General features: G+C 33.3%; 1 protein-coding gene across 1 annotated transcript; it reads left to right on the top strand.

Moving 5' to 3' along the window:
• Positions 1 to 3,789: 3,789 nt before the first annotated feature.
• LOC141661036 (uncharacterized) lies at positions 3,790 to 17,111 on the top strand. The gene is made up of 2 exons (XM_074468017.1): positions 3,790 to 3,900; positions 16,557 to 17,111. Exons 1-2 carry the CDS (start codon positions 3,790 to 3,792, stop codon positions 17,109 to 17,111), a joined length of 666 nt encoding a protein of 221 aa, XP_074324118.1.
• Positions 17,112 to 17,738: the final 627 nt, after the last annotated feature.

Raw genomic sequence — 17,738 nt, 5'->3', positions numbered from 1 at the left:
ATGAGACTTTGGCTTGTCGAGATCTCTCAGCTTCATGTCTTCACTTTGACTTTTCGACAACTTAGAGTTCTCTAGTGAATTTTGACTTATCGATATCTTTGAGTTCTCTAGTGGACTTTGACTTATCGATAACTCAGAGTTCTCTAATGAATGTAGACTTGTCGATAACTCTGATTTCTCTAATGAAGAAATGACCTGTCGATATCTCCAAACTTCATGTCTTCAATTGACTGGTCGGTATCTCTCTGAGTTCTCTAGTAGCTTTCCTGACTTCTCGATAAGTCATTTGAAGTTCTCGAATGACTTCTCTATAACACTAAATCTGTGACTTGTAGATATCTTGACTTAGAGTATTTTCATCTAAACAGATTTATTCAACTCCAAACTTCTTCAAATTCTCTGAGGCATGATCATCTTGATCTTCTTCCAGATAGAATCCTTAGGCTTGATACTGTTTAAGGAAAAAGACTTCAGTCTGCTCCTTTGCATTTTTACATACTTTAAAATGTTACAAGTACAAAATATAAATTAAGATAACAATACAACTTACTTAGGGTTGACAAATTATCTTAGTTTTGTTAAGGTACAGGCATGTCTTGCACAACAGTAAGTTTGGTGGTGATCAGATGATGTGAAAAGTCCTTCTGGATACACACACATTTCATATCGGTTCACATTGAGTGATTTAAATTTAGCAAAGAAAAATGTTCGATAATAATTTATATGGATAAAAAATCTGATATTTTATTCACAAAGAATAAAGTGTCTCATAGCCGAAGTAAACATATCAAAATAAAATATCATTTCATTGGACAACAAGTAAAGAATATAAGTTGTGGAACAACTAAATTGTAGAACAAAATATAAACTTGTTGGAAGTGTAGTATATTTGATATAAAATAAGATACGAATATATTATTAGTAGAATCTTTTTTTTAATTTTTTTATATCTACAGAGGTACTTTTATTCTTTATATCTACAACTCCTCTTATTGTCAATTTCTATCTATACAATTAATATATATTTATATACACATGTCCCATAATTTTTCCCTTATTGAGTGGGCATATTTTATTTTACTATTTACATTAACCAATACTTTTGAAAGGGTAATCAACAAATATTATACACAACCTCCTAAATATAGAAGTGGGTTTGTTAATTTTAATAATCCTCCTCAAACCCGACTTTCCATTTCAAGTTTTATTTTAATGTTGTGAAATACCTTTGATTTTAGTGGTTTTGTAAAAATAGTGACGACTTGATCTTCTGTTTTACAATGTAGTAGTTCCACAACTTTATTTTTATTTTTTACTTATTCTCAAATGAAATGGGTTTTTATAGTGATATTTACTTTGACTATGAGACGCTGGATTCTTAGCGAGTGAAATAGAAGATTTGTTATCCATATATATAGTGATCAGACCTTTCTTTTCTAAATTTAACTCACATAATATGTATCCTAACAATAGACCTTTCTTTTCTAAATTTAACTCACACAATATGTATCCTAACAATATTGGTTGACATGTGCATGTTGCTGCTCCAATATATTCAGTTTCACATGTTGAAAGTAGACCTGGAAATACTAGTATACGACACGTAAACATGATACGATATGACACGAATAATTAGTGTTTGGATTCGAAAATTTGGTACACGAACACGAAAGTACACGCACACGAAAAAATACAAATATAATTAGTGTCGGGTCTGGGTTTCCAATATAGGTACACGACACGGAACGAAAGTACATGAAATAAATAAAATAAATAAATTTTTAAATATATATAATATATATATATACTAAATACCTAATGTGAATTTTACCTATTCTAAATAACATATATATAATTCTAAATACTAAAATATATTTTATTGTTCCTTGACTACGTGAGTGAGCACTTCACTATTTAATTATCTATTGTATTTTTTAACATTTAATTTTTTCGTATATAATCATGTATTTTAGTGTACTAAATCGGGTAAATACAAATATATTAGTTATGGGTTAGTGTCACCAAATTGGTATACGAATATAAATCCGGGTCGGGTTCGAGTTTAAAATTTGATAAACAAAAACATGAATGTACACTGAACGTTATACAACTTTTGAAAAAGAAGAAAATATTAAGCTGCTTTGTTCGTTGAGTAAAAAAAATACACTAGTAAAAGTTAAATAATTGTGAAATATTCCAAAAACGTGAATGTAGGACTGCAATTTCTAATTTTTTCTTACACGAGAGAATATATGATTATTTGTTCAAGTTTGGCCTGCACAAACTAAAAATGGGCGTTTGGCCATTTATGATAGAACTAGCTCTATAACATGTGCATGCTCTAAATTGGGCGAATCGATATTATTTTAGTTATTCTTGTTGATAATATTTCATGTTGTCCCCCCTCCTAATAATGATGGATTTATTTGTGTATATGAGTAGATTTTTATTGTGAAGACATTGGTGCAATAGTGTTTATCTACAATTGATGTAGAGACTTGTAGTGACATTTCTTGTTTTTTACCATTAAGGACGATCCATGGAAGTTTTTTAGAAATTTTAGTAATTTTACATAATATAGTTGTTTGTTTACATAAGATTTTGTTTTATAATTGTTATTTGAATTTTAGTATTCTTCAATTTTAATTTCCCACCTCAGTAACTCTTTCCCCTCTCTCAAAAAATATTAATAAATCCACGTCTCTCGGCATACTAGGAGCTTTCTGGTTGTATTTCATATGTAAACTTTACCAAGATTATTTATTTTAGTTAATATTATCCGTTCATGCCATAATGACACAGTAAAATACCAATATAAACCAACATTATCATATATTTTATGAATTATGAAGATCATAAGTTAAATGTTTTTTTTACATAAATTCACACATACATATACATATATATATGTGTATATATATTATATATACATATATGTGTGTGTGTATTTATATATATATATACATGTATGTATATATAGGGTCTTACTCCATTGAAAACCTTTTTTTGGTGAGATATGAGATCTAATCTCAACAAAAAAAATTTAAATATATTTTTAATCTAGACCATTAATTTTAAATTTTATCATCTTCCCTAACTATCATAGCTTACATATTCTTCTTTCTACTTACCACCCACAATTACCTCCAACCACCGACAACCACCATTTCCGGCCACCACCACCACCGGTGACCACCACCACCGGTGACCACCACTACCTCCAGCGATCACCAGAAAATCACCACCGGCAAATATAAATTCACCACCGTCAAATCAAAGATCACCACCAGACTACAAAAAAATCACCACCGAAAATATAAAATCACCACCGCTAAACTTAAAATTACCATCGAAAAACTAAAAATCACCACAAAAAAATAAAAATAACCACCACAACCACCCCACTGCATCTCTATCCAGCCATGCTCTGACCACCAGAATAAAAAAAATCACTAAATCAAACTATCACAACCACCACACCACAATCACACATGTTTGTCATATACCATTAATCATTGCAATCAACCAAAAAATCACCGAATATCAAACTGAATCACCAAGAATCCTCAGATTTGAACAGTAAATCAGCAAATCGCCTTCGTTTAGAGCTCGAGCAGAGCTTTAATGGCGTCTCGATCACTACAGGATTTCTGCATATCAATCTCTTTCGTCCTAAGCATCGTCAACGATTTAATTGGAGCATACCGTCTTGATTTGAAGAAAAGTGTTGATGATGGCGGAGGTAATATAGATGTGTTGCTAGAGTTGAAGGTAGTGTAATGGCGATCGATGGCAGAGGCGAAGGGAGGGAGGGGTGGAGAGAAGATCGTAGATCCGGTGCTTTTTCCGGCGATGATGGTGGCCACTAGTTGGCGGCGGAGACCGGTGGGGGCTGGTGAGGTAGGGGTGGGTGAAGACACTGTGTTGAATGAGAGAGATTAAAGATAAAAATAAAGTATAAAATACAAAATGGGTAGTTGAGATTTAATGTAAGGATACAATATATAGCTGAGATTAGATCTCAGTTCTCATTTTAATTGGGGTTCTCATTTGAGCAACTCCCTATATATATATATATGTATATATATATATATATATATATATATGAAAGCCCTTAATTTATTTATTTTTGTGTAAATACAAAAATATAATACTTAAAGTATGACATGGTTAGATATAAATATATATTCAGTTGGAGGTATAAATGGTTGTGATGCACATAATCATATTTAATATATAAGTTTATCTAGTTCATTTGTTTGTAATATTTAATTCACAAATGTTTATAGTAGATCTAAATATTAGTGTTAATGTGATAAATATGGTATATGCCAGTCAATTATGTTATTAAAGGTAAGGTCAGTGGTAGGCTGTGATAATATCATTAAAATTAATGACGAATAATAATATTTTGTAAAAATAAAATTTATTATAATTTAAATGTACTACCACTTTTTATAAATAACAAAAATTTGTACTCAAGTTTCTCATGTATTAATATTATTTATTTTGTTATAATAATAATAATATTATAATTATTATTACTATAATATAAATAATAATAATAATTATTATTAGAATTTTTAATATATATATTTTAAAGACCTGCTATTAAAATGAAATATTTTTTCTTTTTAATGAAATTTAAAATTATTACTATTAATATTAATATTTATTTTTACTTTATATTTAAAATTCACTTATTTATATTATTAATTTGATAATTAATAATGTATGTATTCTCGTTTTTAGAATTTAACTTACGTTAAAAATAAGGACAATTTTTGTAGACAAAAAAATTTGAATCATTAACTAAAAGGGAAATTAAGGGAAATTTCATTTGAAGATCAGATTTTTAATTTTCGGAGCAAATAAAAAGGATAAGACAATATTAAGCCATGCCAAATAGAAAAATAAACTGAGGGTAATATAATATTTTTATTGTCTTGCTTTGATAATTAAGAACATGCTCTGAAAATATAACATCTCTAACTAAATTATTATATATATACATATATACGTACATACGTACATATGTTTGGATGTATGTATGTATGTATGTATACATGCGTGCATGTATTTCTATAATAATTAGTTATAAATGAATATATATATATATATATATATTAAGTATGTAATTATTAATCTATATTAGTAAGTCAATTATGGGATAGCTTATGTATTATATGATGCATGCATGTATCTCTATAATAATTAGTTATAAATAAATATATATATATATATATTAAGTATGCAACAACTAATCGATATTAATAAGTTAATGATGTGATAACTTATGTATTATATGAATTATTATGCAATGGTTATCATTTAAATTTTTTATACTAATTTTTTTTAATAGAAAATGTAAATTTTATGAAGAAATTATTTTTAATGACTTGCATATTAATGATATTTTAATTGAGGTAATAAAAATTACATGAATGAATCTGTATTAATTATATAATAATGAATGAGCATTAATGATTAAAACAAATAATGTATGGATGTTAATTACTGTATTTATGATTAAATAATGAATGATCATTAATGGTTAAAACAAATATTGTATGGATATTAACTATTGTATTTATGATTAAATTTGCTCATTAATTACTGTATTTATGATTAAATAATGAATAAACATTAATGGTTAAAACATATATTATATGGATATTAATTATTGTATTTATGATTAAATTTGTTCAGCGAACCATTATTGCTGTATTAGATGTATAATAGATGTGATGCGGCCAAACATTACCTTCCTTCTTTTCCAAATTGTGTATTGCTGTTTAGCCTGGTTTGCTCTATTTGGGTCATGTCATTAGGAATTGAGTTATATTTAGCCTGAGTCTTATAATGTCTAGTTGCATATATTTAGTAGCCAATATCCATATTTTGAAAGTTTGTCTAAGTTGTCACTAAATACTACAGAACGAAGATGTGCTTTAAAATAAGATAAAAAAATAAATAACAATTGTTAAGTAGAGGCGTATAGCAAGAATATGTTGTCATTTTTTATACTTTACTCTTTGTCGTGTACTCATACCGAGTAAACGTATTTAAATTAAAATTTGAGGGACTTCAAGTAAAGGAGTACTCCCACAATATTTTATTGATACTTTTTAAATATAATGACAGCCATTAAATGTCTCTTTTTAAGGCCTTATGTCATATTTCATTTTTTATTAAATAATTTGTTTCACTCCTTTTTTCATACATATTTATTCTCTCAACTTTAATTTATCTTCCCTCCAATTGTAATTTAATTAATATATTTTTATTTTAATAATAAGGAACAATTATGAGACATGTTGAAACTGATAAATAATATTCAAAATTGCTATGATACTATTTTTTATTATATTTATAAATTATTATTAAGACAGTGGTGTACTTGCTCAAGCGGTTAAAACGGAGTTCTTGTACATAACTTTATGTTTATTTTTCATAAAGATAATAGTTCCATCGTTTAAACATCCTAATGATATTAAGCAACGCTCGAATATCGCACCCGACACAACTTTTATTTATATTTTGCAAAAATAAGTTCACAAAAACTAATTCCCCGGTTCTCTCAAAGTTGTTCTCATCTTCTTCTTAGTTCTTTCACATAACTCGTTATGCAAACTCTATGTAGAGGTTTCATACTCAGACATATGTGAGCACAACCTAGAGTTTGTAGTTTTTGCTTTGGATGGTGTGATCCTGACATATTTTCTGTTTCTGATATTCTGAAATAATTAAGTATCCCCACAACTCACAAGCATATAATGCAGAATGTGTAAATGCATGGCATCTGAGTAGGAAGCTACTTGGGGAATTGGGAGACAAACAGTAAGCTGTTGTATTGACAACTTTTGCCTCAAATTCTGCAACCTAACAGCCAGTTTTGATATCTAGTTGTGTACAGTACTATTATTTTTGTAAGCTTTTGGACGAGGGTCTGACAATATTTATGCCAGTGGGTCTGTCTTTATGGGATTTCAGTTATGGTCTTCCCTCACCCTACTCGTTGTTACATTGTTTATGTTTCTCTTGATTCTTGGCTAGCTTCATGACCACCCCCTCCTAATTTTGCCGACAGATATAGTTTTAAATCTGTGTACAAGTTTGATGAAATATCTCAGTTTTTTTTTCTCGTTTTATTATATATACTATAATTAGCATATTTTTTTTAGTATTTATGTAATATATGTTATTTTTAATAATAATAATAATAATCTATAAAATTTGAATAATACTAGTATCGACTAGATAATTATAAGTGCTAATAAAAAAACTAAATAGATTAAAATTTGTATTTAAATTAGTAAATTAGATTTGAAAAGAGGTATAACACTATTTTATATACCCGGGTGTCTAAACAACCATATTTATAATCTTATAACCCTACTCCGGAATCAAGAGAAGTACGTAAAGACCGATTCATAAACACAGAGAGAAAGAAAGCCATGGCACTGTATCGAGGTTTTGGATCGTTAATTGAAGTATTTGCTTCCAAGATTTCAATAAAAACAGGTAACTTTTATCAATAACGTTGCAGACATGTTATTTGTTTATCGAAGGTGTGCTAGTATTACAATTATGTTACGTAAATTAATTTGTAGTTTAATTACTAGTTGGGTCATGATTTATATAAATATTATATCAATAATTTAATGCTTAGCACTTATTTTTTTCATGTTCAATTAGAAAACCTAAGTTATGTCTCTGTCTACCATTTGTATAACATGCATTGAGTGAATGGCATGCAATATATAGGTCACTAATTATTTAACTGCATAAAAGAATTATAGGCCAGAGCAGTGTTACAGATTTCGGAAATCGGAATTATTCAGTTGATGTACTGATTTACGATTTATCGGACGATTTTTAAAAAATCGGATGATTTATCGGCGATTTATCGGGAATCGATCAAATTGGATCAATATTTTTGACCGATTATTGAGCGATTTATCGGCGATTTTTGAAAAATCGGCCGATTTCTATAAAAGAGGGTCACACGCATTATTAATTATAATAAAAAAGTTAATAAGAAGTTACGTGACATTAGACCTGCACGTGTAAAATGGTATTAATGAATCTAGTAATGAGGTCAGTTACTAGCAACGATTTGTAAATCATGTAAGATGTTTTCATTTAAAGAATATATAAATCATTGTTTAACGTATGTACCAGATTAGTTGTGTATTAGTAATTGAGGTCACCGAACAGTTAACAAACAAGAGTATTATTTAGATAAGTAGAACTATATAATATAATTGTTATGATTTTGTTATTAGATAGCGGGTCAGGAAATTATCCGCGGATCGTTTGCAAATTTCGTTAATATTAAAGTATGCGATATTTAAGTTACAGATTATATCCCTTTTTTAGCGCTACTCCTCTTAGCATTTGGATATATTTGATTCACTCATTTTTGTATTCTGCTCATCCCATTAAATATTTGACCTGACTGTTTTGACTTTCGAAAATTATTTTAAAATTGATTTGGAAAATTATAAATATTTGTTTTTGCGATTTTGAAAAATTATTTATCACACCCTTTGTTTTGAAAATCGGAATTATTTATCTCAGGTGGTTTTAAATTTTACGGGAATATTTTTATTTTGAACTCTTAGTGTGATTTAGGGTATGCCGAGTTAACGAGCTGTAGGGGTATTACAACCATGTCATTGTGGCACCACTGACATGACGCTTCCGTGACAGTGTGATTGGTCACGGCGTATCCTTTGGTTAGCTCTTGGGAGGAGCTTTTGGCCATTTGATATATGTTCAGGATACGTGGGTGCACCCAGAGTTTGATTTATGATTTGATCTATGGTGACGTTGTATATGTCGTACACGTTATCCATTCTGTTGCACGCAGTAGGTACCCTATGATGTGTAGGGTTGCACATAATTCCGGTCTGGACCTGAAACCCGAACCGTTCCGGGTCTATTGATCCAAGACCTGGACCGGACCGAACATACCCGGTCCGGTCTCCGGTCCTTATAATTGAAAAAATCCGGTCTTCGGTCCGGTCCGGTCCAAGACTTGAAAAAATCCGGTATAGGCCTGAATGGACCTGAATTCATATATATAATTATTTTATCTTTAATTTATGTCTTATAAAATCATATATAAATATTAAATATTCACCAATATCATATTTTATTGATCCAAGTTAATAGATAATAAATTCATATAATAAAATAGACTGATACTACACTTTAAATTACTAAATTTCGTAATTCATGTAATAAAATATTGATATTCATACTCTTAAGATTTTATATTTACTTTTAAAATAATAAAATATGTACTTTTAATTTTTTATTGACATACCAAGTAACAAAATTTTTAATGTATATAAATTTAAAAAAAATAAATAAAATTATGTAAATAAATTTTTTATATAAATATTAATTAAACCGGTTCAAACCGGTCCGGTCCCGGTCTAATCCGGGGTTTTCCGGTCCGGTCTCAAGACCGGATAGAGCCGGTCCGGTCCTCTGTCCTTAATTCTGAAAAAATCCGGTTTCCGGTCCGGTCCGGTTTTTGACCTTTGTGTAGCCCTAATGATGTGTGTATATGTATCTGTTCTGATCTCGGTACGAAATATCCTAACCATTTGTTGATTCAGGCTTACTTGTTTTTAAACTTATTATTTTATTATAAACTGCCAATTTATTTATTTCCGATCTCCTGTTTTATAAATTGTATTCCAAATCCGTACTGGGCGTTTGGTTTATGCCGTATTCTTTTTCTGGCAGGTGCTTAGGGGGATCTGAGATTGTGTGATGGAGAGTTACCCCGTTTCATTGATTAAGATTCAGACTTTATTATTATTATTATTATTATTATTATTATTATTATTATTATCTAGACTTAATAAATTATTTAGAGGTTTCAGCATTTATATAATTGGTTTAGACATTTTGGAGATTTGGTATTATTTTGAAATTTTTTAGATTATTTAATTATTATTTAGAAATATATTAGTGCTCTATTTGCACGTTTTTAAATTATTAGTAATATCTCCTTATTATAAAAAAAGGGGTGTTACAATTTAGCTCCAATATGGTTGTGTATTGGAGCAAGGCATTCTCAGTATTCTCCTCATCTTGACTTCAACATTCTGTTTCTTTTTGGAGTAATATCAGCACCCAGAACAATTTTCGTCTGACAAAAAATAATTGGTTTTCGGATCTCATCGAATGATATGATTCAAATATTGGATATGATCCCAATTTCATATATAAAATTTTGTTCGATTTTTCAGAATCTGACCTAGTTTACCACGTCTACTAGTTACTATAGGCCATCAATATATTGAAATCCATTTTGAAAATTATATTTACACAGACATACTGATTTTACGTATTTATTCAGAAAAAGCTCATGTATATGAATTCATATTGAATTATACTCCATAAAAACAGTATGAAACATAAGAAACAGCAATTATAGCATCTTTAATAAGGGGTTTTCAAGTTATTTGCCAACTTTGCCAAATCATCATATATATTAATATTTTATTTTCACTCAATTTTATATCAACTTGGCAACCTTCTACTTAAATAGTTAGCAACCTTTTTAATTGTTGCCTATGTGATCCCTTAAATTAAATTGTGAATGATTAATAAACTAAAAAAAGCATTATTAATATAAACTTTTTGCATTTGTATATGTATTTTAACAATTTTAGGAAGTAGGTTGGCAACCAAGGGTGTCATGCCACATATGATTTGGCAACGCCTTGACAACCCTTATTGGGGAAACTCGTAGCTGGAAAATGGAAACTACATAAAAATAGAAGGCAGACGACTTAGGTAGCCGTGAAAAAATTACTATCTGTTATACCCAAAATTTGGCATTGGAGTGACTCGGGTCAAATACGGATTTAGTACAGTCAAGACCGGTATTACATTATGGAAGGTAAGGGCGCGTCTACGAAAGGAGGACGCGTCTACATGTTAGAAGATATTTTACGGACAGGTGATGGTGAAGCATGGGAGTGCATTACTAGCTAAGGACGCGCCCAGTAGATGTGGACGCGTCAACCATGGTGAAGGGACTTGGCAAACGTGGTCTTGTGGCAATAACAGCTGGAGGACGCGCCTGTCTTGCCTAGGACGCACCCTGTGTAGTGGAATGTTGTGCGCGACGGTTTTTGAGGAGGCTATGCAGGCTATGCAGGTCTTAGGACGCGTCCTGTACCTGGTCTATGTATTCTCAATGGTGATTTTAGGATAAAGCTTGCATGGAGGGGAGTAGTGGAGATTATTTTTACTAATGTATTTGTTACAGGTACTCTTTGAAGAATTTCCTCCTTGAGACGGTCAAGGAGGGGGATGTCCGTGAAAAGCTTGAAGGCCTTCAGGGGTATGCCTGATGATTGAAGGCATCCTCCTGTATTCAACGTGTGTCCTCATTGGGGATGCGGGGTTAACATTGGTGTGTGGTTTGGGAACTCTGTTCTTGTATTCAACGGGTGTCCTCGTTGGAGAACTTTGGAGTCATCCTGCACTTTGCACCCAAGAGCTTGGGATCACATGTCCTGTTATCTGGTGGGTTATCCTCATTCGGGGGACAGGGATGCGTCCGGAACTTGGGGTGAACCGTGGCTATACCTGCGTCCATAAATCAAGGGAAATAGCTGTAGCGGAGTGTTATCCTTGCGCAAGGAGATGCACTATCCGTGAAGTCTAGCAATTACGGACGAGGGGCGAGGGGCGACGAGATGGTAACATACCACAGCCGCAGCCTCAGGGCGAGGGGCGACGAGATCTACCGCTACACCCGGGGGGTAATCAAGGGGAACCACAACAAGTCACAGAGCAACCCCAACAACCTAGTGTTCAAACCATTCCTCGAGTAGGGACGTTTAATGTGAACGATCTCAAGAGGTTGCTCAACCATCTTGAAGGAGGAAGAGTGTAATAACCCCAAAATTTTGAACTTTTTTTGTAATCCTTATGAATAGTGTTTTTGCTGAATAAGAAAACTTTTCATGTCACACTATGTAGGAGTTCTTTTATTGTTATTCTGAGATCTTATTAGCACTCTATATGATATATAAAGGTATGTAAAGATCGTCAGAATCCAAATTCAAACACTTTGATTTTTCCCGAAAATCCACCAGATACAGAAAGAATTGAGTATAAGGTAACAGGAAAAAAAAGATTTAAATTCAAGGATTATAAGAGAGGATCATAAAAGGAATATAATGTATTGAGAAAGGTTAAAGAAACCCAAGTAATAAGATCCCGGGTATGATCCCTCAAACGATAAACGAAAACGAAAGTTAAGCGAACGGTATAACAGATCAGCGGTCATTAGCCAAGTAAGTAGAAGCTAATCAAAGAGGTTAGTGAGGATGATGTCATCAAACCAATAAGAAGAGGACAAGTGTGGGAGGATGACATAACATGATGACCTAAGCATGACCAAAGAGAAGTGTGTTGTTGGTTGATTAAGAACCACACAAAATTTACCATGGTTAAAAGTAATAAATCAAAAACAAAAGCAAGCAACCAAGCAAAACAAATCACAAAATCATAAAAACACAAAGTTGACTTCTTTTCTTCAAGAAAGCTCTCGGCCATTCTCTTTTTTTTCAAGAAAAAAAATCCAAAATCCAAGATCCAAGCCTTGTTAATTAGTGAGGTAATTATCTAATACTCCTTATGCATAGATATAGCTATCCTATAAGTTTGAGCTTCAAATTAATTCACAATCTCTTCCTAAAATTCATGGAAGAAGAGGGTGAATAGTGTTTTTCAAGAACTTAAATTTTTGTTCTTGAGTTTTTGTTTAGATTAAGCTTGGATAAGGACTTTCAAGGGTGATTCCAAGCTAATTAGTTACTCCTACTCATAAGGAAGGTATAATCTCTTAACCTAGCTTTGTTATTGAATGTTAAGATCTTAGCATGAGTATTATAGTTCATAAGAGGCTTGATTGTTGTGTATGTAGAGAATAGTTAGTTTTGTGATGTTTTTGGAGTTGTAAATCTTGGTTATTAGTTAAAGAACTTAAGAATAGTTTTAGTTCATGTTTGAGATTAATATAAATTGGAAAAAGTTGAGGTTTTGGGGCTATTGTAGTGAGGTATGGATGGAGTTTGGTTTTATGGTTGAATTGTGGTTGGTTTGTGGTTGATTTGGAGTAGAATAAAAATTGGTAATCGCGTAAACATAGTCGTTGTAATGTCCGATTTACTTTAGACTATTTTTGCTCTTAACATCAGGATCCGAGAACTCACTGTTAGGTTTTGATCATTGCCATGATTAGATAGTTCATGTTACGAGCTTCGTTTTGATATGTGGTTCGTTTAAATCCGATATACGGTTTAGGAGAAACGACCGTTTTAAGTAATGGCGTTTCGCGAACGAACCATTACCACTCGCCTTACTTTGAAACATAGGTTAAAGACTTTAAATGACTAATTGGAGTATGAAACATTTATGTAAAGTGTATTAGGCAGTTGGTAAGGCACTCGCGAAAGAATCGCCTTAAAACTCTTAATGGTTAATTTATTAAAAATGGTGGAGCCGAGGGTACTCGAGCGACTTAAGAAAATCGTTGAGCGCAAAAGCGAACGTTAGGGTCTAATTGGTTAAAGTATAGATTCATTAGCGACTTTGGTTTAATTCCAACTTACATGTTGTTTATAGGTTACCAGACTCGTCCCAAGCCTTGTATCACCCTCAGTCGCTCAGGCAAGTTTTCTACCCGTTATACTGTTGTTGTGATGTATACATATGTATATGTATTATCTTGTGATAGATGCATGATGGTTATTTAGCAAATCTTGCGATATATTGGAGCATGTGATATGCTATATATGCATGTCTGTTTCGTAATCTTGATATATATCTGTTGATTCAAATGCTTATTAGTTGCATAATACCTATGCTAGAGATAAGCAGTAGTTGCGTATACCCTTAGTATAGGGGACCCAAAGGTGAACATTTTCTAAAACCGGGAGTCGATGTTCCCGAGTAAATTATATATATATATATATAGTTATAGTTTTCAAAACTATTAACCGAATAAGGTTTATTCGATAACTTTATTTTTATTGATGAATATTATTTTGAATATTCATTCGAGTACATATGACTCCGTTTATTTTATTTAATGAATATTACTTTGAATATTCATTGGAGGACTTATGACTCCGATTATTTACTAAGTAATATTCTTTATTTTATTAAAGAATAATGTTTCGATAATCAAACTTATTTTTGATTATTCAAATAAAGATAGTACTTTCGTATAAGTATATCTTTGGTTATTTAATACCCATTTCAAGTATGAGTTTTAACACTTCTACTTCGATTATTTTTATAGAGATTATCCTTTTTGGGAATATTACTTAAATAATAATATTCATATATTTTCTAATATATTGGGACTGATTTATTTTAATAAATCAGCAGTACTCCAAACATTCTTAAAAATGTTTCGAGTCTTCAAAATGATTTTTAAAAGTTAGAGCGGATCCCAAAACTCATTTTTTATATTTAAGATCTTCCTTTCAAAGGGGCTTTAAATACTCTCCCAAAACCTGAGGGATCCGGCTCTGTGGTGTATTTTATATTCGCAATGAGATTGTTGTTTGGATAAATGAATTGATTACTTACCCAACGTTCGGGAAGTAAGTCCATCTATTGAGTCGGCATAAGCAACATGGGCTCAGTGGGCGTCCATGAAAGTGTAAGTGGCTCAGTGGGAGTCCATCAATGCGTAAGTGGCTGAGTGGCAGTCCAGCATAGGTCCTCTTGCGGCCAGGGTGATGACCAGTGGGGAATTCGTCCATCTACTAGTAGAAAAGGTTACTTATTGGTATCTTTGCCTGATCAGCAAGATATCGGGTTTATGCCAAAATTCTTTTCCTTTCCAAAATTCATTGGATGTTACAAACTCTGTTCATACTTTATACAACAGAGGTTTCCAGGAAATGTATAAAAGATATATATGTGGATATATATATCGGGACTAAATAAAGTATCTCGTAACTTCATTTCATTCAATAATATAGCAAAGATTGAATCTATTCAAGTCTTAACTTGTGGTCTCATCTATGGGATGACCTTTTGAAACCTATAATATTTTGAACAATGGTAGTTCAAGTAGCTTTATAAAATGCTATAAGTATAGAGAAGTAATTGGTAACTTCATCTTCCTTTAAGCTTATATCCAGTAAGTATCTACCTGACACTTGATAAAGGTTTCCAGTAAGTTATCCATTTAGATACTTGCATTATTGTTTACATTATATATTATCTTGCGAGCTGTAATGCTCACTCTTGCTTCATTTCTTCATCACACAAAAACAGTTAGGAAAGATGGCCAGACTCAAGTAGACCCCGCGCAAGCACGTGGGAAGCGTCCCGCGTCTTTCCGTTGATGTTGTAGCTGCTATAGCTGCAGAGGTAGATCTATTGGTAGATCAGGCATTCTACTTTTGGGAACCAAATATTGTATAATTATAACTTGTGGTAGATAATGGCAAATAACTGTAAACTTATCAAGTAATCATTTTGGGTTGTAATAACTTTTAAATTGTGGATTCAAGGACTTGTACTTATTTCAATTTCATCTCTAAGACTATAACGGGTTGTGGTGTGTGTTAGTGTGGGGTCACAGCATGAGGTTATTTATTATTAATTAAGTTAAGTGATATTGTGGGAAGAAAGACCGTAACGACCCGGATCCCCGACCCCAGATCTGGGGGTGTTAGAAAGAGTGACGGCAACTGCGCAAGCTCCTTCTCCTATTGCTGCTGTTGTGAGGGAGGCGCAGTTGCTGGAAGGATACAGGAACACAACCAATGACTTGCCTTTTCATGGGAACTCTGACCCTGTGGAATTCCTGGGGCGTTTCAACATTGAGATGGATGTGTATCAGGTACCTGATTTGGCTCTATATCATCTCCTGGCGGCCACTTTTAGAGAAGACGCTCAGCAGTGGTTCCAGAAACTTGGTCCAGGTGTGATCACATCCTGGGAACAAATGAAAACTTTGTTTCTAACTCAATTCCAAGCTGCAGTAAAGTACACACCACCAGTTACCACGCTGGCTAATATGAAATAGAAGGAAGGAGAAAGTTTGACCTCATACTTCAAAAGGTTCAATGCAGAATCCACTTTGGTAAGGGGCGCAACTGATGAAACGCTGAAAAAACTTCTTATAGCTAGACTGCGTGTGGGGACAGATTTCTGGAAGTACCTGCAAGGGAATGATCCTGTGTCGTTATGCGGAATCATTCAAAGGGATTGAGCAGTGGCTTACAGAAACAAAAAAGAATGACAACACCCATAACTCCAAGGGCCGAGCCTAGAGAAGAGATAAATCCTTGAGCCCAGATTACCGGCGGAATGCCAGAAGCCCTAATAGGGTGAACACCGTTAACACGCGAAGAGAATGGAGTCCGCCATCGAACTATGAGAGGAGTGTCAGCAATTATACCCCACTGGCAGCGTTCATTGATCATATCTTTGAGGTAAATAAAGATAGAGGAATTTTCAAGAAACCAGACTGTCTAACTTCATGGCAGAGTAGAGACAAGAAGAAGTATTGTGATTACCATGAGTCTACCGGCCATGACACCCACGAGTGTCGTCACCTAAAAGATGAAATTGAGGAATTGATCAAGCCTGGGTACCTGGGTGAATGGATAGATAAGGTGAAACGACGCAGAGGAAGCGATGACAAGGGTAAGGATGAAAGACAACCCCCATGGGTGGAAGGTGTTGAAAAAATGGCGGAAGTTAAGTTTCAGAGGGCTGGAAGTATTAGGGCAATTTTTGGAGGACACCCCTTTGTTGGTGATAGTAATCGAGCATTGGAAAGAAATACAAGGGAAGCACGGCATCCCCCGCTCGCCAACATTCATAGCTTGGAAGACAGACCTCCGAAAATCTTTAAGGGAGAGTCTGCAGACATTACATTCAAGGAAAAAGAATCAAGGTGGGTGCATCATCCCCATAACGATGCGTTGGTGATTACCATGCTTATTGGGGCAATGAACGTACATCGAGTTTTCTTGGACAATAGGAGCTATGCAAACATCCTGTATTACAGCACGTACAAGAAACTGGGATTCGGATAGTGATATGTATTTTGAAGACGCACATGTCTATGGCTTCACGGGAGAAGCGATAAGAGTTATGGGTTCGGTTAGACTCCCTGTGACACTTGGAGAAGGAGCTCTTTCGGTTACCAAATTGATAGACTTCAAGGTGCTAGACCAGGAATCCACACACAATGTTTTGGTACGAAGACCTTGGATGAGAGCATTCAGGGTGATAACCTCGATACACCACTTGATGATCAAATTTCCAACACCCAACGGAGTGGGCAGTCTGAGAGGGTCACAGTACGAGTCGCGTGACTGCTATCACAAAGCTATTAAGGAATTCCACAGGAGAAGATACGAGAGAAAGGGTCTTTCATTTGAGAATGCGTAGGACATTCATACAAAACTAAGTGGAGAGGTTCATGCCCACTATTTCGTAGAAGGCCCAGAGGAGGAAGGAACCCATATCACCGGGACCTCTGTTTTGACGTTGGGAAATGTTTCGAGGATCCGTAGTATGGAAGAAGTTGTGATGAACCGTGCAGAGGAGATCATGCAGACGGAGTTTAACGGAGAAAAGTGGGAAGGAAGAAGTGAGATTTTCAAAGTCTCGAAAGTAACCTCAAGGTGGATGCTCCTCAAAAAGAGGACGCGCCCTTG

This window comes from Apium graveolens, chromosome 5, assembly GCF_009905375.1.
Source record: "Apium graveolens cultivar Ventura chromosome 5, ASM990537v1, whole genome shotgun sequence".
Taxonomy (NCBI): domain Eukaryota; kingdom Viridiplantae; phylum Streptophyta; class Magnoliopsida; order Apiales; family Apiaceae; genus Apium; species Apium graveolens.
Note: the sequence above shows the minus strand (reverse complement) of the source record. Positions and strands in the feature narration are given on the sequence as shown.